The 27,486-nt window shown below is 48.3% G+C and overlaps 2 protein-coding genes across 3 annotated transcripts in view; one reads left to right on the forward strand and one right to left on the reverse strand.

The window, feature by feature from the left end:
• The window catches only part of SUFU (SUFU negative regulator of hedgehog signaling), a 100,387-nt gene extending 91,743 nt beyond the window's left edge, over nt 1-8,644 (reverse strand). For both annotated transcript variants that reach the window (XM_065638949.1, XM_065638948.1), the window contains exons 1-2: nt 8,363-8,644; nt 1,567-1,701 (exon numbers count right to left, since the gene is read on the reverse strand). In XM_065638949.1, the coding sequence (XP_065495021.1) occupies nt 1,567-1,701; nt 8,363-8,544 (317 nt within the window). In that variant the 5' untranslated portion in view covers nt 8,545-8,644. The remainder of the gene's footprint in view (nt 1-1,566; nt 1,702-8,362) is intronic.
• Nucleotides 8,645-10,878: 2,234 nt separating this feature from the next.
• ACTR1A (actin related protein 1A) lies at nt 10,879-27,285 on the forward strand. Its single transcript, XM_065638818.1, has 11 exons — nt 10,879-10,996; nt 16,628-16,692; nt 17,603-17,678; nt 18,434-18,559; nt 19,353-19,477; nt 19,810-20,026; nt 22,084-22,176; nt 22,916-23,090; nt 23,940-24,001; nt 24,384-24,424; nt 25,060-27,285. The coding sequence occupies exons 1-11, from the start codon at nt 10,949-10,951 to the stop codon at nt 25,160-25,162; spliced, it is 1,131 nt and encodes a 376-aa protein (XP_065494890.1). The 5' UTR covers nt 10,879-10,948; the 3' UTR covers nt 25,163-27,285.
• Nucleotides 27,286-27,486: the final 201 nt, after the last annotated feature.

Here is a 27,486-nt window from a genome sequence, read left to right on the forward strand (position 1 = left end):
TTGGGTCTAGCAGACAGGTTTCGGGAGCAGGAAGCCAGAGCACGGGCCAGGGCCAGGGAGGCTGTGTCCTTACATAATATGCCTCTTCATTCATAAAAACACATCACCCTTCACGTCTTCAGTTGAGACCCTCATGTCCACTCCCTGTTCTCACCCAAAACCATCAGGAAAGAGTCTGAGCAAAGAGATTAGTCTCACAATGGGAAAATATCAGGCTGACAAGTCAACAAAGAGAGGAAGGCAGCACAGCACTTACTGCCTCCAAAATTAGTCCATCAAAACAAAGTGGGCAAACAGGCCACCTAATCTTGGCAACCTCAGATTTTCAGTGGCAAAGGTGAAATATCAGGATCTGAGAACAAAGCACCGTGTGAAGGCCTACATGCCCATGGTAAGGCCTCTTGTGGAAACAAGGGAAGGAAGCTTTTAACTTCACTTCTTTCTTTCACTTGCCCTACCTTTCCTCTGCCCCAGCAACTCATGACTGGATTTGTTGTTAGATGTGTTGGTTAAATGTCCCAGGTAGATCTCTGTGACACTAGGGTCTTGTAGAAACTTAAAAGACTTGAGTTCTGAAAAACAGTTCTGTAATCACGAAGATGAGAGGAAAAAAAATACAGAGAAACTGCCTTGTAGATGTGGGTAAGGTTAAAGAAGCTGCCTGACTGCTGCCGTTGCGAGAGAAGCAGCTGGGTGAAAAAACCTGGTGGCTGAATCTAAACCAAGACAAACAAAAGAAGGAAAGCTTGGGTGAACAAACTGAGGCCTTTACTGCACCATTCATCAAGGATGTTTACCCTGCAGCTATGAAACAGCGCAAAGAGACAGTGACAGCAGAAACCTCCTGCCACTTCTGCCCGGTTAAAAGGCCACATCCACAGCCCCAAGATCATGACAGCTTGGCTACTGCTACTCACTTTAACTAGACTTAAGGAGCAAGGTCAGTAAGAGAAAGATAAGAATAAGGTTAGATAATGCTGCTTGCCTGGTCTAATACAAAATGCTTGCTAAAGACCATCCATACCAACAAGCTAAGATAATAATTTAATTACTGGAGAAAAACCAGTAAAACAATTAGAATTTTATGCTTCTGTTACACAAATTGGCACTTTATACAGCAGCCACTGGGGTGGAAGTCCACTGACAGTAACACTGCTGTGCCAGCAACAGGAAAAATGCCCTTACAGCATTTTTCCAGAGGAAGGCATTTAACATGCACAGGGAGGGGTCAGGATTTAAGCAAATGACCATAACAGACTACCAGGAGTGAAAAACACAAGACATTCAGTTAAAAAAAAATTCCTAACCAGTTAAAATTAAAAAAAAAAAAAAAAAATCACTCAACACTGACAAAGAAATATATTGCATTCAAAGCCTGCAGAGGGGCACATAGTAATTCTTCTATATCCAAGAGCAGGCATACGTCACTCCTTGTGAGACCAGGGCTAGGGTACTCTCAGCAGAAAACCAGCTGTTCAAATAACAGCAGGACAAGGTTTTACTTACACTCCCCTAAAATGCAACACAAAACACAACACGCAGCAACAGAACATAAATGACACTTACTCATGTACCCTGTTGTCTCCATACAAGTCACTTAACCCAAAGCTGACGTAATGCCAGTGCTCAGGAACATTCAGCGCTGGGTTTCCCAGGTTTCTGTACATGCTAACATAGTCCAGAGGGTCAGGTCCTCCCAACCTGCATTAAAAACAGAAAGATTCTTAGGTAAGTTAGTTTATTCAAGACAAATGGGAAGTCTCCACAGGTGCTACGAGGGGCTGTATAAAGACCTGTTTAAAACATACATAGTGACAAAAATTAAATTAGCATGTTCGAGTTACCTTTAAAAAAAATAATTGATGAGAAAGGCGGTGTTAAGTCCAGAAAGCTTCTCAAGTACAGGAAGACAAAACGCATGTGTGCAACACACTACAATGTTTTTGATATTAAAGCATAAAAACCTTGGAAAATCATATTAAAGCTTCGACAAAAGACAAAGAAATTGGAAGATTGTACTAGTAAAAGAGCAATAGCTGTATCTGCACTGCAAGCTCTTAATTCAGTCCAGAGGCATATACCTCAATTAAAAAAAATCCCAAAACAATGCTGACACTATTCTTCAAAGCAGAATTTGAAATGGCTAAGTTTTGAGGAGAACAATCCATACTTCTGAACATAGGCATGACAGTTAAAACAGTGGAGGAGAAAAATGTTGATTCAGAAAAATTAGTACCAGCACTCATAAAATACACTAGCTGCATTAATCAAGAACGAGTAAAAAGCATCAGTGCACCCTCTGCTTCAACCTTAGTATGAGTTCCTTAAAAGAAAATTGCTTAAAAGCCAATGAAGCAGAGCCAGACCACATTAAGCAGCAATGACCGAATACTGGAAGGGCAGAAGGAAGCCGGGCTGGTGGGACAGCAGAGCACAGCACGCTTCTCCTGTGCTCGCCTCGCATCTGCCCACGCAGAGACAGGTAAGCTCCCCGTCGAAGGAAGGAACGTGCTAGGCTGTTTTGCTCAGTTTGCCCTGTCAATCATAAAACACACAGGTAGAAGCAAGCAGGAAGAGACAAGACAAACCACCTACCACAAGCATTTACAGAATAGCATGAGCAGCTGTTTAACTATTTCCTGCCTCTGATTCGTAAAACATTCTCAATTGCTCCAAACAAGAAAATCCAGGCTAAGATGATGTCCTCCATTCAAACCACTTACTACACACCAAATCCCCTCATCTGCATTGTCTGCTCAGATCCTGACTCTCATCTGCAGGGTGACTGCAGGGCATGCTCGTACCTCCCTCACTAGTCCTGGGGGTTTGCGCATCATCATTACACAGGCCACAACCGCAGCACAAAAAGTGTTTGAACACCTTAGATTTGGTCCCTGATTAAAGTACCGCTGCCTTATATCAAACAATGGCAGGCTGGGCAAGAAATACTTTCTCAGCACCTAGCCTGCTCGTCCTCCCGTAGCACCCTCCAGTCCCACTGCTCCATGCCTCCTGGAAGTGTTTGTGCTCCACAGGTGGAGATCCATATCTTGCCTTACCAAAGAAGCCCTGAGGTGATAAAAATGCAAAGCTTAATTGCAGTTATCCCACCTAATGCCAGTACCCTCTTAAAAGTCCCATCTAGCAGCACAGAGGAAACACTGACCAGCATTTCAGTCCTTAGGCATGAGTGTAACAAGACTGCCAGTAGTAAAGTCAGCTACACCTACTGGCTTCAGAAAACAGGCGGTCAGTGCAAAAGAGCTTTAACCCTGAGCTTGCACAATTGCCCCTGATCACATTCACCGAGTACAGCAATTTCTTGAAGTTCATCCAGGAGAGAGCCTTGAGAAAACAGGGTTTTTCAGAGCTGGCGTAGCTGGCATTGCAGAACAGAGGTGCTAAAAAGTCACTCTGCAATTGCACCAGCCTTGGCACAGAGCTGCAGCACCCAGGCATCTCCATGGGAGACTGTCTGGAGAAATTGTCACTGCGGCTGGAGAGACGGACCTCACCCTCACTGGTGGCTCATGGGTTTGGCAAGAGGTCAGCACCCAGTCGAGCTGACATTCAAGACACCTGTAGGAAGATGATTTCCAGGATGAGCACTGAGGAGAGTTAATGCACATGGGGACTCCCCAAGTTTTTCACCTGCAGGAAAGATGGTGCCAGAAAGGGCCACAAGAGCAGGTTTCCTCTTGTTTCCAGAAGGCACCTACACACTCTACACAGATTTCTAGTGACAGTGATACACTATTTGAAATCTTCTGCCCAACCTTATCAAATTTGTATAAAGCAATATGTTGGCTTGTTGTATTAAAGGCCTGTGGGCTCTCTCCACAAGTGTGCTGTGCTGCCCTCCCTCCTACTGCTGCAAGGGAAAAAAAAAGAAAAAGCAGAGCAGAGTTATCTAAAATGAGTGACTTTCCCTCGGACAGCTTCCCTCCTTTTAAGTCACATAAGGCCATCACAGTGGCTCCAGGCCAGCTCCAGCTTCCCAGTGGGTCAGTCAAGGATGCAGTTCAGGATATCAGGGCGGGACAGAGAGGGTGAGCAGCCCAAGGGCCAGGTCAGAATTACACAACCTTCTCATATGACAGGCATCATCTTTACAGAGTAAAAAGTAAATTGGTGAGTAAGCATTGTGAATGCATGTTAGACCCAGGGATGAATCAGAGTCTGATTCCCAGTAGGGCAGCCTGAGAAAACCCATTCTCCCAGTCTGGCAACAGATTGAAACACTCAGAAGACACAAGTTTCCCTGATGCATCACATTTCCACCTGCCTTTCCATTCCCCCTCACCAGCACCAGGTCATGCTGGCAGCTGAGACCTCTGCTGTAGTTACCCATTCAGGTGATCACGTCCAGAGTGTGGCAGCGACACCCCAGCCAGTGCTCAGGGTCCCCTCAGCAGTAACTCCTGGATCTGTAACAGAAGATCAGGTGGAAGCAATCCAGCCAGGACAGTCACTCACCCCCGAGGAGCCCCAGTGAACAGCAACAGCCACACACAATTACCACCTGACTGGGAAGACTCCAGACCTAGGAAAGTCAATACACCAACCAGCAAACCCTAGCGAGAGATTAGCAAGTGGTCAGAGCAGGTGTGTAGGATTTGCAATGCAGGCAAAACGCCTCCACCTGCTAAGCAACAAGCATCTCCCAACACACACGAAACCTGCTTCCAAACTGGGTTTAATAGCACCTTGGATGTCAAATGATTTGCAATGGAACACTGCTGACACAGGCACTTTGACACTGACAACATACAAGGCAAACCCTTACGCTGCCCTTTTTCAGGGCAGGGACTGCTCCGTGAGCACGCTCTTCCCCAGGGCGACTCAAGCGCATTCATCAGGTCTGATGCAGACAGTGAGCAAGTCCTGCACCAGGTGAGCCAGACATCTCTCCCTCGCTCCTGCCACAATCCCGCACGTCTCTCCAAAGGCCAAGCCTCCCTGGGGACACGAGGAGCGGCTGAGGGATGCAGCACCAGCCAGCTCGGGGAGCTGAGCTCAGTCTTGCCCAGAGTTAGCTACCCACTGCTTAACACACCGCATGATAACCCAGACAGATTGTCTTTACTCCCTGAGAAATTTGGTAGGCTTGGAAGCGATTCAGACAAAAAGCCTGCAGCAGTGACTAACTACATCTCAAAAAAAAAACCCCATCCAGGCCATATACCTATCCTAAAACTGCTGCAACTGCAGGAGCAGCCGGCACTAGCTTTAAACCAGCTACCTGAAGCACAGCTAGTAACGTACCCATGGCAATAACGCTCAGCAAAGGCTTGTCAGCACAGATATTTATCCAGTTTCGGTGGCAGGTTTCGCTGCCACGCTGACTAGCTGAGGCTGCTGATGCCTGCTGCGGTACATGCTGCCGCCCACAGCCACTGTTGCAGGGTTTGACCTCGTATCACAATCTACATATCAGTACACGCATTCACACAAAGAGCTGGAAGCGTTGGAGGATTTTATTAGGAAGAGCCCAACTTCAAAGCTAGAAGTACAGTACAAATTTGTTACATTCTCTATTCATGGAGCTCATTCAGGAGCAAGAAGGGCAGCCTCGGGGGAAACCCAGGATTTGCATCTGCACCAAGAGTCTTTCTTTGATTGACATTAAGAGTGCTCTGAAGTTTGTGTAGAAGAAGAAACCTGAAGTGGGCACAGAGGAAACAGCTCCCCAGTGAGAAAAAAAAAAAGTAAAATTCCCAATCCACTCACCCTGAGAAGTCCTTAGTGGATTGTTCGTAGCTGCTTCCCAGCAGCTGACAACAGGACTGCTTTTCACAGCTGCCTTTTGACAGCCCCCTAGAAATGGTCCGTGAGCCCCAAACAGCTGCAGGCCACAGACCAGCACACTGGTTTTCAAGTATGCGTCCTAAGTTCAAGACAGTTGATGAAAAAACAACAGTCCAGCCCAAATTCTGCCCATCTCAAAACCTATCACAAAGCAAGGAAAGTACAAATTTCCTTTTTCACCAGCAATTTTATGTATGAAGATATTTCGATGACAGATATTGAATCACGTTTTAAAAATAAAAGCGGATACAGATAGAAACTCCTTCTCAGCACACGACCTTTATAAATACAGCCAGGAACTTTTCCAAGAAGTTCCGACTGCAATCACGAACTCTCTCCCAAGATACGCAAATAGAGTGTAAAAAAAATACTAGTTCCATTAATCAATCTACACAGCTAATCCCCTGAATTTAATAGGTAGGCAGTTCTGCAGATTCTCCAACATTACAAAGTAAGGATCTCCTCTGCCATGCAAGCCATAGAATATAACCTCAGCTCCCCGAATGAAAAAAAAATTGCTGTTAACCACAGAGAAACTGATACGTATAATTAAAAGCTGATTAATGTTACAATATTTCTCCTAAGGCAGGGAACTTTGTTCAGCAATTTCCTCTTCTAATCTAAACCAAGTAATCGCTGGCAGCCTAGGCAAAGAAAGACAGACTAACAGAGAGCGAGCAGTGGCAGAAGTCATTCTACCAGGCTTCAACAGAACCAACCTCCAAATTTTGCCAACTTTATTATCAAAGGGAGAGCAGGTACCTGTAGCTCGACCTCGCACAAGAATTTCCTGCATAGGACAGTAGGAAAAAGCTCAGCTCTGATTTCTACAAGCAAAACTCTCAGCTCTTCCTGCCAGTTGGAAGAACTGCTAAGTGGAAAATGCTGGGATAAACAGGCCTTCACATTACTTCTTGCACGCAACTGGCCATCACTGTCAATAGCAGTTTTTCTAGTATTTGAGTTCCAATCACAGTGAAGCTGTATTCAAACCATTAAGCAAACAAGCAGGAAGGTTTCTTCCCAAACAAGGGCCTCTGTCATTCTTCATTATAGACCTAAATCTCCCTGCATCCCATACACATCTTGGGTCACTCTAGTCAGGATTGGGTTAAGCTGCTGATGGAAAAGAAGTGCTGAGTCCAAATCAAGGTGACTGGAAACTCATCAAGCTTAAATATATAAGATTAGAAATAGGTGTAAAAACAGGCTGATCAGACCACCAAAGTACCATAGTACTGACCCACACACATGATTAAGAAATTGTTTGTATTTTGAGGTCTCAGATTCTTATCTCAGCCAACTGTGTCAGCTTAAGTACAAAAAACGCTAAGCAATAAGGGCTAACAGACATAATTCTTGCTAGAACAGCATAAAAAACACCACTTCTTTGGAAGACAACAGCAACAGCTTGGCTGTCAGAGCAGAACACAGGGAGGATATTATTCTGCTGTTGCTCAGGACTCAATCACTACAGACATCCTGGTTAAAATGAACTGTAAATAAAGAAGATGAGTGTTTACTAAACTTTTTCCAAGTGCTGGAGCAGAGACTGGTCAATGTCTGGTCTAGCAAACACTCCGGGGTTACCTGATAGTGTTCTGTCGGCCCAGATGAGGTGGTTGAGCAGCAAAGAAACAATAAAAAGCAAAAGGAAGTCTCTTTGCACAGGGCTAGACACTAGACACTTATCTCCACAGCTAAACAGCCAAGTACTTCCTTCATGCAACTCTCCCGCATAAACAACTGCTGTTACTGGTGTCAGACACTGTGTCAGCAGAGACAGCAGTAGCAGATTTGCAGTCTGCCATAACACACGGCTACGCCAGGGCAAGAGGAGCTGGCTCTGCCCCGTGGGTTTTACGGGTGGGTACATGCACAGCACACAACCGGCTGGGAGCCGGAGCACAGGTTCACTCCGGTCAGCGCTGGCCAAGCTGCACCCCGAGCTCCAGGTCAGGAGACAGAGCTCGTGCCTCCCGTCCAGGAGGGAAAACCCCAGCCCCAAACTCTCCGTGGGAGCCCTTGGCTGGGTAGCACACATTCCCTTTTTCTGTGACCTACCCCAGGCAAGGCCCTCACTCAGGGGAGCTCCAAACCACCCCAGAAACCCAAATACATCCTCCTGCCCCAATGCACCCCTTCCCAGACCCTTCCTCCTGTTCCCAGTGCATCCCCCGCAGGAAACCTCCCCAAAACACACCCCCAGGCACACAATTACACCCCCAACGTCTCCTTCCCTAAGCTCACTGCACACCCCCAAACCTCCTGCATCTCACCCCAAACTCCACACACAAGCCCCAGTCCCTCTCTCCTTGCTGCAACCCTCCCCTGCCCCACTGCCTACCCCCTTCACCCCGCGCGGCATCCCCAGCCCCACGGCTGCCCCCAGCCCCACACAAGGCCCCAGCCCCACGGCTGCCCCCAGCCCCACACAAGGCCCCGGCCCCACTGCTCCCCCCTCAGCCCCACACAAGGCCCCGGCCCCACTGCTCCCCCCTCAGCCCCACGCAAGCCCCCGGCCCCCTCCAGGCCGCAGCCCCGGCCGCCTCACCAGTACTTGAGGATGGCGGTGACCTGGAGCGGGTTGGGCTGGTCGGGGTAGAGGCGGCGGCACTCGCCGTAGATCCCGTGCAGCCCCGGCGGGAAAAGCGACGGGAAGGAGCCGGACCCGGACCCCGAGCCTGACCCCGGCCCGCCGGCGGGAGGACCCCCGCCAGGCCGTACGCCTTCCATGTCCCGGCGGTGGGGACGGCGCGGCGTAGGCGGCTGGTCCCGGCGCGGTGCGGTGCGGCCCGCTCGGCCCCGCTCCCGGCCCGACGCGCTCCCAGCCCGGCCCGGCCCGGCCCAAGCGGCGCTGCGCGCGGCGCTGCGGGAGGAGGGGGCGGGCCCCGCTGCCCGGGCGATGGTGAGTGACACGGCGGCTCCGCCAATGGCGGCGCGCGGCGCGGAGGACGGCCGCGCCTCTTCCCCCCGCCCCGCGGCACGCCGCCAGCGCGCCCTCTAGCGGCGGCAGCCGGGCACAGCGTGCAGCGGGGCCCGTGAGGCGCGGGGCACAGCGCTGTGCTGAGCTGCCGGGGGCACCGGGGGCTGGCGAGGCCGTGGGCATGAGGGAGAGCCCGGGAGGGAGCAGGAGGTTGCTGGCACTTGGGTGGGCCTGAAGGAAGAGGAGAGGTGGCCGTGGGGCAGCCTCAGGGGGAGCCCCGCAGTAAGGAGCGGGGAGAGGCCTGTGCAGCGCCGGGCCCGGCTGGCGGGGGTTCCGGGGCAGAGGCCTGGGGGGCGCATTCCCCGGCCCTGGCTTACCCACGGGGCTACAGCAGGGACGGGCCCTCCTGGGGCAGCTCCCCGGCCACAGCCGTCTCCGGCCTGGACACTAAAGCCTGTGTTAATCTCACTTGAAGAAGCGCGGCTGTAAATTGCAGTGGTTCAGGAGCTGGTTCTCTTGGGCTCGATCTGTCCGTGCAGCAGGGCCTGGTGTGAGACTTAGCGCTCACCTCCGTGCCGTTCATAACCCCGTGGTTCTGTGGGACCACGGCTGTCTTCCGAGACTTGGTCAGCTAACAGCTGTATTTATCTTACCGTTGCTCTTACGGCTTTTGTTACTGCTGTCTCAGTACCTTTTCCAGTCCTCACAGTGCTTCTGTTCTGCCCATGCACCCTTCTGTATCTGTAGGTACCCCAGCAGCAGCTGTGAAACAATGCAAAGCAACACACTGAAGATCTGGCTCATACCTGAGTTGCAACGACACCTGTGCCCTGCAAAGCCTTGTACGTATGTCTGAGCTGGTGCGTGTTCCATAGTCCTACATATCCTTGCTAGAGCAGTGTCTTGCTTTTTAATCGGCGTAGAGAAAAAATGAGCTATAAGAGTGCTGAGAGGATAGGATGAGTGCTCCCAATTGTTGCATTTCTGATTTAAATAGCCGAGAGTTTATTCTAAAATCAACATTCACAACATACCTTTTAGGAGATCACATACAGTCAAGCAGCTGGCAAGCAGATAAATGACTATCCACTGGGAAAGGAGGTGAGCGTATTTCACTTGTCTTGTCTCTGTGACACTACTTCTTGTGACATCCACCCAAGAAGTCGATTACAGTCAACTAAGAAGGTAAATATAGCAGACTCATGTATGGAATGCTATGTTGGCTTAAAACACACATAACGTGTGTCTCCTGGTGTTTACTGAGGTAATACAATACTGGTATTGAAATAATTCCAACCCCTCTACCCTGTCATACAAAAAAACCCCTCCTTTACACTAGGTGAATGATGAAAATCACTAAAGATAAATATCTGAGATGAGAATATCTGCTTGGATTAAAGGCAGAAACTACAGAAGAAGAGTCTCAGTGTCCGCATGAAAGATGTGGGACAAGTGAGTTGTCAATCAGCCTTTGTGTGCACTGACTGGCTGCGAAGTTTGTTTTAACTCATCTGACGATCCACTCTTGCTCCAAGTTTGAAGTAAACATGTCATTTGAGTATTGTTGTCAGATATCAATTATTCACAGTGCTTTTAGAACAAATGGTAAACTAGAGGCAACACATGATTTAATACTTAGAATGCCCATTATGTGCATTCTTTGTACCGATGCTACTTTTGTGGTTGCTGCACCTCAAAAAATGCAGAGAAACCAGGTAAGACTCAGAACAGAGACATTATGACCAGTTCATAGAGATGATTCAATGAAATGATTGGATGGTGGTAAAACGCTTTCATTAGTGATGGATGCCTTCTACAGGAGGTGATGTGATCGGTTTTTTCTCTTCCTTTGAGAAAAATTAGGGGGGGAAAAAAAAATTAAACTGGAAGTCAGCCAGTTGAAATCCAGCGCTTTTTAGTGGAAGGGCACAGTTAGCCCCGGAACGCGGCACCCGCCGCCCCACTCGGCTTTGCCGCCGAAAAGGCAGTTTTCACCAGGTGGGTTAATTTTGCTTTCCGCACTACATCTCCCAGCATGCCCCGCTCCCCGCGCGCCTTCCCGCCAGGCGCCGCGCGGGGCACAGACTACACTTCCCAGCAGGCACCTCGGCCGGAGGAATACATCACCCAGCCGGCTCCGCGCCGCTGCTCCGCGCATGCGCCGCAGAGGCTGGGCTGTTGCTCCCTGACGGGTGGCTGCGGCGGGTCCTCGCCATGGAGTCCTACGACGTGATAGCGAACCAGCCCGTCGTGATAGACAACGTGAGTGCGGGCGGCCGCGCGTCCCGGGAGCTGGGAGGGCGGGAAGGGCCGGCGGGCCGTAATCCCTTTGTCATCGGGGACGGCCGCGCCCTGCCCGCCGCCGCGCCCCACCTCCCCCGCCGGCCCGGCCGCCGCCCCGGGCCCTCGTACAGCGCCGTACGCTGCGTCTTAGCAGGCCGCCGCTGGGGCGGGGCCGCCGCGGTTCGGCGCACCCCGATTGGCTGTGGCGCTTGCCTCTCACCCGCCGAAGGGCCGCAGCCCCTCGCTGGTGGGGAGCAGCCCCCGGCGCCGCCGAGGTGCCAGCTGGCTGGGAGGGGCGGGGCGGTCCCATTGGTTGGGGCGGCTGTCAATCAGTGGGGGCTGCCCGCCGTTACCTGGCGAAGCCGTGCTCCTGCCGCCACGCCCTTGCGGGGAGCAGCTGTGCTCATTGGCAGCTAGAGCTGTCCGTCAGGCGGGGCTGCACCCCGGCTCTGCGGCCCCGCCTTGTCCCTCTTTGTGCCTGGGGGACAATGGGGGCTGCTGGGCCCGGCCTTGGCCAGGCTCCCAGCATGCTCTGGGGGCAGCCCTTGGCCGGACTCCCGGCATGCCCTGGGGGTGCCCGCTCTTCTCTGTCAGGTGATGCTGGAGCTGAGGGCCTGCAGCCGCCTCTCCATCACAGCCCCAGCGCAGCCAGCCTGGCAGCCGCAGCAAGTGGGGGCCGGCACCCAGGACTCACGTTCCCGTGCCGAAGCCCACAGGAGGCAGAGCTCCTGGAGGAATGGCTCAGCAGGGGTTGCATCAGATTTAATTTGACAGTGGGGTGTGGTGTCACAGATGGCCGCTCCTGGCTGATAATGCTTCTCGTTAGCTCAAAGCAGCCTTTCAACCTGTGTGGATAATAGCTGAGTTGGAGATCAATGAGAGTGATTGTGTGGCTTGGTGAGATACTTCTGGGTCCAGTTCTGGTTAGCCCCATCCATGTTGGCCTCCCAAGAGAAAGGTCTATCCAAGAAGCGGTGGGAGGGCATATCTTGGAGGGAGCCTCCTTCAGTGTTGTGAGTCACAAATTCATGCTCCTCCCTTCTGACCTCTACTGCCAGTGATTCAGATTTTGTTGTTTCGAAGGGTCGGTGCTGTGCTCCCTTCTTTCTCCATAATCTTAATTTCTGATGAATCTTTTTGCTGTATGATGTGTGTGCTTGCTAGCCTAGCACTTCTCAACCTATTGCTTTTTTTCCCATAGGCTGAATGACGTAGGTCTCCTCAGATCATGCCAACTATTCCTCTGACCCCTTCTTTATTATTGATCTCAATTTCCTCTCTACAACTTGAGCTCTCTGATACAGTTTTGGTTTTGTTTCTTCCTCTGGAATCACAACAGAGACACGTAGGTTAGACAATGAAGGGAAATACCTTATGGAAAAGGAGATTTAGCAGTAGAATTTGGAGAAAAACATGTTATCTTCATTATTGGGGACATTACAGAATAAGTTAGGTTGATTATTCTTAGAAATTACTGGAGTAGCACTGACTCTGCTGTGGTATTGAGTGATTAGCTAACCATTAAAGTTATTTCCAGGCACTCTGGTACTGTGAGGATGAGTTTGTTGTGCTGTAGTCGTGTAATTGCAGCCTATATCTAATTTCAGCCTGTCCTTCTGTTATTTGGCATAATGATTGCTGCCTCTGCTTCAGACCTGAAGAAGGACTCACATGGCAGCAACTGAATCTGTTTCTCTTCTCATTTTATCAGCTGGTCTTATAAAAGCTGATTCTTATCCTTCCCCCTCTGATAAATGAGTTCTCTCACTTCCTGTCCCTTTACAAGAAGTAGAATGAAGCAGTTGTTGTAACATCTGCCTTTAGTGCTGTCAGCCGAGGGGCCTTGTAGTGACGCTGCATTTTTGGTGCTGCTCTGAGTTCAGGCAGGATGGGAACTGGAGCTGCACGGAGCAGGTGCCGCCGTTCCTGCTGCCTCATCGCTGCTACTCCTTCGAGAGCCGCAAGCAGCTTTTCAAGCCTGAATGTTACCCTGTCTCGTGTGTGTGTATGGGAGGGGGAAACAAGACACTGAGCTGGTGAACAAACCAGACCCTCCCAGTCCCTCCCAGTCCCAGCCTTGCTCTAGTATCAGCGTGTGTTCCAAAAGGACATTAAGGTATGTAGCTAAAAACTCAACAAGGTTTTTTTATCTTACCAAACAGTACCCTCAGCTTTGTGTTTTCAGCAGGGAGAGCTTTGTAATATACAGTGAGGGCTGGAGCTGTACCTCAGCACAGCCTTAGTACTCCTCATTGTCCAATAAGTGACTTTTAAAAGAATCATGTTCTCATCTTGCGCTCCAACAAGTTTTCTCTGAAATAGATGGTTTGGGAGCTCTGATGACGCAATGCACATGTAAACAGACAGCATGGTTCAGCCATGGCCTAAGCAAGTGCAAATTGCTTGACCTCCATGGAATTGTCTGTGTTTATGTTAAAGAGGATAAGTGATGGCGTTTTAAACAGCTGAGCTGTCAGTAACAGCCATTGTGTCTTTGGTTTGCTCCTGATCTTATAAAATGTATATCAAATGAAAGAGTTTTACAACATGAAATGTGTACTCTCTATAGAAAGTGCTACATGGCAGATTGGCTCTCTTGGTGATTTTCATTTAAATTTGAGTCCCAAATGCATCAAGATGAATGAATCAATAGCTGACTAGCCACAGAGATAGTGGAAATGGCATGTTCAGTTACTTCAAGATATGAGAATTTTCTGTGGGATTATCTTCCTTGACTTTTACATTTGACATGTCGTTTTTATTCTTCTATTTTTTTGCTCATATTTAAAAAAAAAGGAAAAAAAAAAAAAGATGAAAGCCCAGCCAGGATAGTTACTGGTGAAAGGATGTTAATTTTGAATTTCTTTTTAAGTTTTAACAAATCAGAGCCTGTAGCAGAAGGGAGGATGCATGGGGGTTTTGTTTATTTGAAACAAAGATAAAAAGACAGGTCTTTAAACCTTGTGAATTAGCCAGGGTTATTTCAAAATTTAAACCTTTTCCTCTAATGGTATAGGAATCTCAAACTGGTCTATAGTAAATAGATTTCCTCGGTGCACATATATCTTCAAAGAAGTATAATGTTTTAAAGAAAAACTGAAAAGGTCAGAAAGTGCTGTTGGGTGTTTGTAGTGTGGAAATGGCAAACAGCTGCGCTCTGTTCATCCCCAGGCGCCTGGAAGCACAACCGTGCTGAAGTCCCATCCTACCGGCACATCCAAACCAGCCGTTCGCCTTTGGCTCCAGCCAGGAGTTCAGAACCACCAACACATTTGGTTAACTTTGAACTTCAGTATGTAAATATTAAAATGCATAACTTGCTGGGAATCTCAGCAGGATACGCTGGGTAATTTTGGACCCAGCATAAGGAAGTTTCAATCTCTGTGTTAAAATAGGAGCATCATTGTTCTCCTGAAACCACTTCCCAGCAGCAGACCATGCTGGCAACAAGATCAGTCGCTATCTTGAATACAGTGTTCAATAAGCACAATATTCTTATGTGGTCACGTTACTGCGTTTGATTCAACTTTTTTGCTATGGGGCTTGACAAAGGATGGTATTACTTCCCAGGTATAGAGTTGTTTATAAGCTATGATAAAGAAAAACAAAATAGTGGGTTTGTTTTATTCCTAATTTCGCTTTGAAGTGAATAGCCAGAAGAGAGTCAGTCTAAAGGGAAGGCTTTTTTTAGGCTTCAGAGGTCACCTGTCCCATGGGTACCTGGCAGTGCAGGCCCTGGGAGTCCCTTTTGCCCAGAGGCAGAAGTCCTGCCCAGGCGCCAGCTTGTCTCTGCTCCATGAGCCAGCCTGGCTGCTGCTGTTTGTCAGGACATGAGGATTCAAAGGATCTGTCTTTTATAACTAGCTCGGTCTGGTTTGCAGAGTGTTCCTGACAATCATCTCTTCTGGATGCATCCCGGCAGCTCCGACTCTGGCAGCTTTAAGGCAGGAGTGCCCCAGCGCTGGTGGCAGAGCACACATGCTCTGCGCAGAGCCTGGCACCTCAGCTGGCACTGCTGATGGAAATAGATTGGGAATAAGGCACTGGACTGTGAACTGAAGCGTCCGGCGCCGCCCTGCATGCCTTTCTGCTGAGCCCGCTCTGGCTGGTGACCTCTGGCACTGGAACGGGGCTGGCGGCTGGGATGGCAGCATTGGAAACCGCTGCAGCCAGAGCTCCTCTGGTAGAGCCCTGAGCAACTCATTGGGCCTCAGCCTCCAGGTGAAAGCAGCGATGCTGACCTGGCATAGGTGGTGCAAGGGGGAAAGCAGGGGAGGAGCTGTGTCGTTACTCCTTTGAAAATGCTCTGGGGCAGCTAAAATGTCTTTTTGGCCTCAAAAAAGAGGAGTCTTGCTGCAGAGCCCTTGAGAGTGATCAGGAACTTGACAGGTTTCAGTGCAAACTCACATGCTTTGCTCCCAGTACAGGATAAACTAGAATTGCTCCTCTTTCTGCAGAAGAGTTTGCTCCAGTGGTAGTGTGGCATTATCACTGAAACAGCTTATCCAAGGCAATCCTATGAAAATCCACTCCTTAGCAAAACGGGTGTTCCTGCAAGCTACGCGTTGTTTCAAGGAGCCATCCCCTTGCGCGGGGAGAGGAAATGGAGGAGGGGAAGGAGTCAGCACAGATCCGAGTCGATGATGGGTTCCCAGGACGACTCCGGATGATACTGACAGAGATGGGAGTTGTGCCCTGCACTGACTCCCTGCCAGGGCCTCCCTGCAGTTGCTTTTACCCGCTCTGGGTTTGCTGCTTGTGCTGCTTTGAATGTCGCAGGAGGCTTTTTGGACTTGTGCCTTTCTGACTGCCATACCTAATCTCTTCTTCATTGTCCCTTTTAAACAAGCCCCATCCTGTCAGCTGCTCTTCCTGCCGCCAGCCCTTGCCCTGCAGTCTGACTGGCACCTTTGTTCTTTACAGGCCCCAGTCTGGTTTAGTTTCCAGTGTCTTTTCTGACCACATTTCTGTGACCTGTCTCCTTAGCATTAGCTAGTTTATCCACCACCTGATCTTCTTTTCCTTAGTCTCCACTCCAACCTGTTTCACACAGTCCTTTCCTACTCCTTTCTCTGATTTTTATCCACACCCCCTCTCCATCCTTTCCAAATCTGCTTCTGAGAGTCCTGTAGTCTTCATCCTCCCCCTTTTGCAGTGGCTCCTTACGCTGGCAAGATTTGATTGCTCTTGCTCAGCTTTCTGCAGTGCTCTCCTCTACCCAGAGAGTATTTAAGATTGACAGAAAACTGCAGAGCTGGGATTTAGCCTCCTGCACTCCTAGCAAGAGCATTGGGTGGAAAACTACTTGCCTGTACAGAGCAGCATTTGTGTGTGTGTGAAGCAGTACCAGGACACTCGAGGGTGTTTGTGCCATGTGTGATGTGTCAGTGCCAGGGAAGGTGCCAGTTACTCCCCATTAGTGGCCAAGCTGGCCTGCTGGCACCTTCCCATCACCAGCTCTGCCTGGAGAATGTATCCCTGGGGAGCTTTATTCTAGTATTATAAAAAGGAGAGGATCTGGCAGTGCTGATGTACTTTGCTACTCCTTTAAAACTTGTGAAGATGGCCAAATGAATGATAAGCTCACGTACTTATCTGTCGTTCCTACAGGGCTCGGGCGTGATAAAAGCAGGTTTTGCAGGTGATCAAATACCAAAATACTGCTTTCCAAACTAGTAAGTATTCTGCTGGTCTTGGTAAGTTCTTAGTACTGTGTACCAATTCTTTGATACGTAGAGGGGAACAATGGTCCAGTTTTGCAACGGTATAAATAAATTATTCTTCTGCCTGCTTCACAGAAGCATCAGGGAGGGGAGGTCTCTGCTGTTAAATACCTTGAGATTTTCTGGGGGACACACACCATAAAAATGACTTATCATTTTGTCAGGCTCAACACCCAGCCAAAGATGTAAGATCCTTTACTCTTGAGACACGAGGAAAAGGACCGAGAAAAAGACAAAGTTGGGACAAGAGGTGTGAAGTCCTCTATATTTCTTTGGTGTGTGGTCTGATGTCTTGATTCCTGCCAAACTTCCTTGGAAGTTTTCTGAGAGTTTTGCTGGAAGAAGGACTGCTAGATCAGGAGCTCTGAATAGTGAATGTCTCTTTTTTTTTTTTTTTTTTTTTTTTTTTTTTTTCCAATGAGGTGGATTTTTAATGAGTGTATTTGTGTTCTGAGCAATGTGTTCTGTATGGTGAGGTGGGGTGTGGGACTATAAATGTCTAATCTGAGATGCCTACCTGAGGTCAGGCAACACTATGTGGATCTATCACCTCAGACCATTGCTCACTCTGGCCATGTTCCGCCCAGGCACTGTTGGAACAAATAAGTCCTGAATCACCAGGGAAAGTGTGGCCAGACTCAGCTGGCTTATGTCGTGCCAGGTCAGAACTGCCTACAGTCTGTTCCCTTCACCTCTGATTTTGAGATTAGCTTAGAGCAAACCTGTGTCTGTCTGCACCTGATAGTGCCCCCATACTTGCCCAGCACTTTGAAAGCACTGGTTAGAACAGAGAGGAACACAAAGTAGTTAATCCTTGGATGTATCTGGTCTTGCAGCATTTATACTCTTGCCTCTGTTCTAGTGTGGGCAGACCGAAGCACATTCGTGTTATGGCTGGTGCTTTAGAAGGGGACATTTTCATTGGTCCAAAGGCAGAGGTAAGAAAAGCTCTATGCTGCGCGTCTCCATATATCTGTATGCTGCTGTAAGGAGGGGCTGTAGCAGTTGTGTTTAAAGGGCTGTGGTTCATTTGTACCAGTGTATGGATCTGAAGAGCAGAATAGATTGTCACTTTTAAGTGTGTCCAAGGTGGAATGGGAAGCTTCATGAAATTCTCTTGCCAACCTGCTGACCACAGACCTTTTTCCCAAGTCCTTCTGTATCCTTCCTTTTTTTTTCCTAGGCTACTTCTAGGTTTGTATGGTTACATTCCCATCTTCTTGACTGGGAACTTTAGAAATGGGCCCTACTTAGTTGCCTTCTATCTCCCTGGTGTGGACGAGAATCTTGCTTTCCACACTCCTGCTTTTGTCAGTGTGGAGTCTTAGGGCCTCAAATTTCTCGTGAGCCCACCAAACTACATTCCCCAATACCAACCTGTTCTGTTTTGTATCATGACTGAACTGGAAGAACAAAGATACCATTTGATAGGTGTCTGTATGTTGGCTTGAAAACTGTTGTGATGGAATGTGCTCTGCAAACACGGTATAAAAAGACCTTGTTTAATCTCATTAATACCTCTCTAGGAGACATGTTTGTGATTAATGTTCAGTTTTTGCCCTATATGCTAGAGATAAATTGTCTTTAAGTGAATCAAAAATGAGTCTGCCAGATGAAATCGTAGTCATAGTGCTCAGGAATGTGGTTTTGAGTCTCTGACAGGTATGCTCTATTGTCCTTTCTGTTTGCTCAGGAGCACAGAGGTCTCCTCTCAATCCGATATCCAATGGAGCACGGCATAGTGAAGGACTGGAATGACATGGAGCGCATTTGGCAGTATGTGTATTCAAAAGACCAGCTTCAGACATTCTCAGAGGAGGTGAGATACTTCATTGCAGAATGGCACAGGTGTCATGCAATGTGTGTCATACAACAGGAGCCTTGGAAGTCCAGGAAACACTTGAGACTTTTCTTTTGCTCTTCTTTCTAAATGTGTCTGCTGTTAAATTTGGCTCTTTCACCTCTCAGGAAACACTGCACAAAAGTGTCCAAGCAGAATTCCTCCCTAGTTCTGGCCTGACTGAAAATCTGACTTTCAACATTTGTTATTCACACTCTCTCTAATGATTCTGCTGTAGGCCAAGTGCGTCTGACTTTTCCTGTTCTGCCTGCACATCAGGCACATCCACTTGGCAGTGACATACTTTGAAGAGAGGAAGGAGAAAACCACAATCCTTCGGTCTGGAAGGAGCTGACCAAGAAGTTATTAAATGACTGAGAGCAGTAGGTTGTATAAATGGAGTAGGAATATTTCTGCCTGCTTGTGCTAAGACCATGTGCCTTTACCCTTTCTTAGGGTCTCTGTATTTTGGCTAATCTGGCTGACTTTTGGCACTGAAAGTCATCTTGTTCATCCTTCACAAGACAGGAACAGTCACAGACCAGATTTCCTAACACTTCTTCATAATTAGACCAGAGCCCTGGTGGTTCTCCAATTTAATAGAGGTTATTCACAGTTTAGCACACCTCAGTACCTGAAATTATTCCCTTCTACCTGTCCTCTTGCACTAGTGGTACCTAAAGTGAATAAATACGCAGAGCAGAAATTTTCAGGAACACACATCTAGCTGCCTCCTTGTTGCTGCAGCACGGCTCCTTCTTTTCTTTACCAGCATCCTGTGCTGCTGACGGAAGCACCTCTAAACCCACGCAAGAACAGAGAGCGTGCTGCTGAGGTGTTTTTTGAGACCTTCAATGTGCCAGCACTATTCATCTCCATGCAAGCTGTGCTTAGCCTGTAAGTGTGTTTTGTCTTTGATTTGTGTTTGTGAAATGTTGCTATGTAATCCATTTTTTTTACAAACAACCACAACAAAACCCAAAATGAAAGAGAAGACTATACCGATGACTGACTTATCCCCTTTTCAAACAAGAACTGAAATTCAATTTTAATTTCTGTAGTACGGAATTTACAGGAATTTGCTGAACTATGATGAGAACTAGGTTGTTGGGTTTTTCTAATCCCTCTTCCTGTGAAATCTCTGCTCCCTGAGTTGAGCTTGCATGTGCTGCATGCTTGGGGTGACTTGGGACTGCTTGCTCTGATGTGTTTGTTTGCCCCTTTGCTAGGTACGCTACCGGGAGGACTACAGGAGTGGTGCTAGACTCCGGGGATGGCGTCACCCATGCGGTTCCCATCTATGAAGGCTTTGCCATGCCTCACTCCATCATGCGGATTGACATTGCCGGCCGGGATGTCTCACGCTTCCTGCGCCTCTATCTCCGGAAGGAGGGCTATGACTTCCACACCACCTCTGAGTTTGAGATTGTCAAGACCATCAAGGAGGTGATGTACTGTCTTTTTCTGTGTTATCCAAGAAGGGATTTCTGCCCAAGGGAGGTTATGACTTGTGAAGTCTAATGGGAAGTGCCCGCCTGTCCATTACTAATAATAGTTCCACACCTCATTCCTTTGTCTGTCTGAGGGCCACCAAGGTGGTTAAAGGACTGGAGCATCTCTCATAAGAGAAAAAGCTGAGAGAGCTGGGACTGTTGAGCTGCAAGCAGAGAAGGTTGGGGAGCATCTTACGAATGTATTAACATGTAAATATCTGAAGGGAGAGTGCAAAGAAAACAGAGCCAGGCTAATTTCAGTGATGTCCAGTGACAGGACAAGAGGCACAAACTGAAGCACAGGAGGGCCTGTCTGAACATAAACTTTTTTACTGTGAGGGTGACCAAGCACTGGCACTAGTTGTCCAGAGAGTTGTGGAGTCTCCGTTCTTAGTGATACTCAAAAGCCACCTGGACATGGTCCTGGGCAACCTGCTCTAGGTGACCATGCTTGAACAAGGCGGGCAGAGAAGATGACCTCCAGAGGTCCCTTGCAACCTCAACCATCTCATATTCTGGGAGACTTATAGTCAAGGTCACATCTAATCCCTATGAGGGGCTGTTAACATGGAGGTGAAGACAGGCTGGTGGTTCAGAGTCTGTTTTGCCTTTATCTGTGCTGCAGTTTCTCAGAGTCTGATGGTATCTTTCACTAGTGCTGGACTTCAGGACAAGGCTCTAAAATCCATGGCAGGTAGGGATCACAAGTGGGAGGAAACAACTTGATATTCATTCTCTAATCTATATATTTTGCTTTAAGGTTAATTTTAGCTGTGGAAAGTGTTGCACATTTCTAGGATATATGGGCCTGGATCTTGCAGTGAGATTTCTGTTGACGCTGTTGCCGTTTGTGACTTGCTTTGCAAATCTGAGGGGTTGAGAGTGGCTTCTTGTGTTTGCAGCTTTCTTGCCTTGGGAGAAGTTTGGATATGCTGCCCAAATGCACCATGGCAAGCACAAAGCTGAGATCCTGGAGTTTGTCAGTCCCAAAAGCTGCCTGTGATCTGTTGGAGTCTGTCAGGCTCAAGACTTTTTTTCTCTTTTTTTTTTTTTTTTTTTTAAAAAGGAGGAAAATATTAGGAAAGAAATTTGGAGGTGTTGAGAAGTCTAGAGGAGAAATTACCTTGAAAGGGGAACTCTTAATACTTGTTTCAGTGCAAACATTGTTCTCTGTTTCTTGGTTTACTGTGAGAGCGGTCAAACACTGGAACAGGTTGCCCAAAGAGGTTTGTAGATTCTCCACCTGTGGAGGTACTCCAGACATGACTGGACATGGTTTTGGGCAGCCTGCTCTAACTGACCTTGCCTGAGCAAGGCTGTTGGACTAGTTGATCTAAAGAGGACTCTTCCAGCCTACATGCTTCAGTGAGTCTGTTTAGATTTTTTTTTTTTTTAATGCCCAAATGGTAACATTTGGAATAGCAAAGCTTACTGTGGAATAGAAAATATAGGGTGCTGCAGCAGTTTGAAAAGTCACTGTATTTTGTTTCCTGTAGTTTAAAATGGGAAGTGAGCAGCTTAGATAACATTAAGAAATTTTTGCTGTTAGCTTTTAGTTATCCTTTACCATGTTGAAATGCAATAATGCACTTTGTTCATGCTCCTAATCTGTTGTGAAGTTACCTGAGCCTACCTTTATACAAGGTTAATGTCACTAAAGGTGTTCCATGTGTGTGTTTTACTTTGCCCTACAGTAGGCTGGAAGCGCTCACAGGTTATTTATACCATCTGCACTAGAGGGAGGTAAATTCTAAGCAGTAAGAGAGAGCTGGAAGCAAGAGGTGAGCAGCAGCTAGAGGAGGCATGAGCATCCTCCATGGAGCTGTAGCATGAATAGGTATTTTACTTGATATGAACCCAAAAGCTCTTTACCCCAGCACAAAATATTGTTGAAATTGGTCTCCCCAAAGGGATACACGGATTTTGATTGTTAGCGAGAAAAGTATTTTCCCAGAGGCATTTGCGTTTACCCTTCTCATCTCCCTCTCCCTGACTCTGTTTCCTCTCCAGCGTGCCTGCTACCTGTCAATAAACCCCCAGAAGGATGACACTCTGGAAACCGAGAAGGCTCAGTACTACCTTCCAGATGGAAGCACTATTGAGGTTTGTAAGGACCACTCTCAGAGGATTCCTCATGTGAAGCTCAGGGTTTCCAGAATAGCCTTCTGCCTAGTGATGGGAAATTTAACGCAGTGTTAAATGGGAGGGGATAATTTTAAAAGACTGGAACTGATCCCAGACTGTTGACTGGGCACTAGAATTTTTAGGGGAAGAGCATATTGTTAGAAACCTCCCAACTTCTACTGGAAGTCCTGGGTAAGGACGTAGCTTGATGATGGGGACTCTGAGCTGTTTGAATGCAGGCTTTGGTCTAGCAGATCTTCATGCAGATCAGGTATAGAGTGTGAGTTGTAATCAGCTCACTGTAAATTCAGCAGTGCTTTTGTGTGTGGCTTTTGACCTGCCTAGAGGTGCGGAAACAATTGGTTTGAAGAGTGAGTTAGGAAGACTCCTAAAAAGACAGCCCTGTACAGAATGGTTGAAGGAGAGGAAATACAGGTCTTGCCTCCAGCACCAGGGGTGGACCTGCTCCCTTTTCTGCCAGTGACCTGCTGTATGGGGCTGAGCAAGTTTCTTCATCTCTTTCATCTGCAAAATGGAAATAGTACCTTCTCTAGGAGCAGCAGACTGAACTGGTGTACACTTGGGAGCTAGCAATGCAGTATGAATGTCCAGGAAACTTCGTTACTGTGAGGTTTCACCTCAGACAAGTCCAAACTGTAGAGAGTGAACAGAGCCACACTGCATTCGCTTCCCCTCTGTGCTAACTTCTCCCTTGCAGATCGGCCCTGCCCGTTTTCGAGCCCCAGAGCTCCTGTTCCGGCCAGACCTGATAGGAGAGGAATGTGAAGGACTCCATGAAGTGCTCGTTTTTGCCATTCAAAAATCAGACATGGACCTGAGGCGAACGCTGTTCTCCAACATCGTGCTGTCTGGAGGCTCCACACTTTTCAAAGGTTCCTGCCTCTCCTCTTTCAGGGGGCTGTGGCACACCTGAGCTCTTGCTTCCTTCTCATGTGAAACTGGGAAGATAACATAGATCACCCAGCTTGTCCTGTGGGATGAGGGCTGTGGGAACTCTGCGCTCTCGGGTTATTCTCTAATTTTCTGAGTCCTGGTCATACCCTTCTGGGCATGCAAGACACCTCTGCCCTGCACATCACTTCCTGGGCTCAAAGGGCTTTTTCCTCTTGTTACTCTGCCTGTGTGACTCATTTCTGCTGTTCTAGTTCAGGATGGTTGAGACTCTGCACCCAAAAGGCTCTTGCACCTCCTAAGGTTCCTTTAGGTCTTTGGTGTGTGGGAGAGTCCAACGGTCCTGGTACTGCATGAAGTGTCAGCTACAGGTGTGCAGAAAGCTTTCTCCCCATTGACTTAAATATACCCTCTGCCAGAATCTGGCAGCCTGTTATCCACAGGTGGACATCTCCAGATAGGTCCTGGTCTTCCTGTTCAGACCCTGCTCCCCAGTACAAATGGGCTGGACACAGGACATGCATGGGACACATGCTCAGGGAAGGGTGAGAGAACTGGCCCACCTGTGTTCCTAGCTAAAAATCTTGTGTGCTTGTCTCAAGTTGCTGCTGAGGGATAGAGCCTGTTGTGCTGGTGTTTGAGGTCTGCCTGAGGGAGAGAGAATCCTGTTATCCCAGTGGCTGTGTTCTATGCCTCTCCAAACTGGTCTCACTCTGATATCTGGAGTGGGATATTTGAGTAGGGCTGCACAGGGCATGTCCACATTGTTAGTAGATGGAACCTGGGATTTTGCTGAGAGGCTCAGACTACGTATTTTCTGTCTTGTTTAGGCTTTGGTGACAGGCTGTTGAGCGAAGTGAAGAAACTAGCTCCGAAGGACGTCAAAATAAGGGTAGGAACAATCTCGTTTGTGTTTATCACTTACTATGTGTGGTGTTCTGTGGCCTTTAAAGAACCACGCTGAGAGTGCAGCTGCCATTTGCTTCAAACCAGAAATGGCTTTCATGAGACAGCCCAACAGCCCTTCCTGTTGTGATGAAAACCTATTTGGTTTCATCACTAAGAAGGTGGCTCTTCTGACAACATGATCCAGGATCCTGTACCGCAGTGGCTGTTTTGAGGGGAAGCTGCTGGGCGTCTTTCTGGTGGGAGGGACCATACCTGTGTTTGTGTGCTGTCAGCTATAGTGACATGAGGGCGATGTGTCACGAGGAGCAGACTGGAGCTTGAGAAGGTACTGACCGATTCTCTCTCTCTCTCTCTCTCTCTCCCAGATATCAGCTCCTCAGGAGAGATTGTATTCCACATGGATTGGGTACGTACTGCAGTGACACGTCTTGCTATGGGGTGTGGGCTAGGGAAGTGCAGCCTGTCGGCACTTGCACTCTTGTCCCTTGTGGTGCTGCATGTCGGGAGGGTTTCATCGCTCAGCTGTGCGATGCTCAGCACTGTTACTGAGCCTGACTCCCTCCGCACTGCTGGCCCCTGTACCTTTTCTGTCCTTAAAGCTCTTGCAGGACCTGTCAATTTTCCTCGTTTTACCAGTCTTAACATCCAGTCTAAGGTAGAACAAGCTCATAGGTAGTACATTCCTTAGGGCAGAGGCTCTAGGTACATTCTCCCTCTTGTGTACGTCTTTGCTGCAGATTGGGAGAACTAAACTCTGTTCTATAATCCTAGAAAGTGAGAGCAGATCCGTAGTGAAGAGCACTGGTGTTGTGAGGAGCAGTTGCAGGTCATTTGGGAGGGGTGGCTGGTGCCAGGCTGGGCATGGTTGGGGCCAACAGGAAAGGAAATGACTGTCCAGAGCACGTTTCTGTTGCAGGTAACCGGGAGCCTCAGAACCTTTCTGACATGGGGAAGTGTCATACTATAGAAACAGCTCATCTCTGCAGAGATATGATAAGAGTGCTCCCAACACTAACCTGTAACATACCTGTCTCTCCCCAGTGGTTCTATCCTGGCCTCACTGGACACCTTTAAGAAAATGTGGGTTTCGAAAAAGGAATATGAAGAAGACGGAGCTCGTGCCATCCAGCGACAAGCCTTCTAGCCCTGGGACCTGTCCTCAGTCTCCTCCGAAGACTCACTTCAGTTCTAAACTCGCTTTTCTGAGTCCGAGTGTCTGAGAGCTGCCTGTGTGTGTGTGTGTGCCAGCATGCCCCGATGTCACTGAGCAGACGACAGCAGCAGGAGGGTTGTATTAGTACTACTAACTACTTTTTTTTAATTTGGTTTTGTTTTGTTTTGTTTTTTCAAATGGAAAGGAGAAAATACCAATCTGAATTTCTCCAGAATGGCCCATTCCTTTTTCATTTCAGTCTCTTAATTTCTGTATCGCAACCACATTTGTCACTTTAAAATAAAAAAAGCAAGCAAAAACAAAGGGAACAGCTTATAGGAACTGCCTAGCGAGCCTGAAGGGAGCCAACCACTGCAGACTGCTCACATGGGCTTTAGTCAGCCGACTGCAATGCCTGGATTGTCTAGAAACATGTAGTTGAAGCCCCATCGCTACTTTTTTCTTCAGCAGTGTCTTCACCATCAGTAGGTTTTTGAAGTTGTTTTTAATATATTTTTTTATTAAGAGAAAGCACATTCTCAACAGCTAAGCCCATTTGCCCCCACTCTTTTTGGTGCGTGAGTGTGTGTACGCATGTGTAACTTCTTAGCCTGATGTGCGGGTCTGCTCCGCAGCTGGAGAAGTTGGTGATAGGACTTAGTTTGTATTGCATGGAGTAGAACAAAGCAAATCTAATCAGCTGTCATTGTACTAGACGGTTATTCTCTTGTATGTTTTTTTAAATACCTTTTCTCCTCTGGAAGCAAGTGCCCCAGAGTGGGTGTGAAGGCACTTGTGTGTTCCCCCTCAACCTGCCAACATATACAGTGCTGAGTTCTCATGTTTGTTCTCTGTAAGAGTCAAGGCTGTTTCCCTCCTTCCTGCCGTGTCAGGCCAAAGGGAGCATGTATCTGCAGCCAGGCATAACTCTTGTGTACTTTATCCATTCTGGGGCAAAATAATAATCGGAAAGGTGCATTGTAATGTAAGATTCTTGTTTTAGTTATTGCAATGTCTGAGGATATCTCAAATACTGACCACAGCACCTGGGAATTATGCTTTGGGTCTTTTTTGATCACCTGCTACCCTGCTGTCTGTTGTTCGATGTTAACACTGTTTACAGCACACATACTTATTGGAATCGCCGGCCCTGTGACACCACACAGCAGCTGCTCTTTAGGGTGTCTCCCTGTTCTCTATGAATACACTAAATGAGAGGACAAACTGTACCAGGGCGTTGGTGGGAGCAGCAGCTTTGTGAGCAGGAGGCTGTGGCGATGGCTGTGTTCTGCTGTACTGCTGATGCCTTTCTGCTCACCTGGTAGCTGCTTCACTTCTGCTTTCACAGCCACGGGCAGGCCTACAGCCCTGCTTGCATTGGCATGTGTCACTCTTTCCTCCTTATGCATTATTTGGTGCTTTTTTTTTTTTCCATCCCGTTGTTAATTTTCTGCAGGACCTGGCAGTAGCGGTGGAGCTGGAGTTTCTCGGTGGCAGTTCATCCTGTTCCCTCCTTTCTGCTCATTGCTGTGCATCACCTCAGGGTCACCCTCGAGCGCAGAGATGGGGTGAGAGCTGAGGGGCTGCAGAGGCCTGGCAAAGCTGGGGCACTGCCCCAGCTGAGAGGGATGTCAGCAGCAGCATGCAGGGTTGCTGCTCCAGGGAGAATCGCTGTGCTCGGAGAGGCTGTAGCCAGGCAGGTGGGGCAGTCTCTTCCCAGCTGAGGCCAGGTTGCTTGTTCACCTACCCCCATCAGAGCAGAGTGTACTTTTAAGCAAGAACCTGTCAGAAAAGAGCAGGCAATGCTCAGCCTTATTCTACTGTAAAATCAGTTGTGTTCTTGTGGGTTTGTTGCAGCGTGCAGAGGGGAAGAAGCAAACCCTTCTTGGTGCAGTTTGCATACACCCCAGGCAGTGCCAGTGATGTTCCCCCAGCCCCTCCGCTGGCCTGGCAGAAGCAGCAGCGCTCCATTTCATAACCTGCAGTGACTGCACTGAAAGGTGCCACCTCCAATCTAGCATTCATTTGATCTGCCTGACTGTTCCCTCGCACACTGTCCAAACCATGTTGCCTGGTGGTGCCCAGCATATTTAAATAAAGTAATTCATATACAACTCTCAAGCCTCCTGGCCTCATCTTCCCACATTTGCAATTTTCAGGAGGTAACCTGTGTTCTTCTCTTGCCCGTGCAAAATTGTTGCTGGCCAGTCTCTGCAAGGAGGCACCATTTCTGGTCCAGGATTACCTTCCTTGTCTGGCTTTTGAGCTGAGGGAGGAGAGGCCTGGGCTGCAGCCCTGGGCTGCACTGGTGGCCT

The sequence above is a fragment of the Caloenas nicobarica genome, chromosome 7 (assembly GCF_036013445.1).
Source record: "Caloenas nicobarica isolate bCalNic1 chromosome 7, bCalNic1.hap1, whole genome shotgun sequence".
In the NCBI taxonomy this organism is placed as follows: domain Eukaryota; kingdom Metazoa; phylum Chordata; class Aves; order Columbiformes; family Columbidae; genus Caloenas; species Caloenas nicobarica.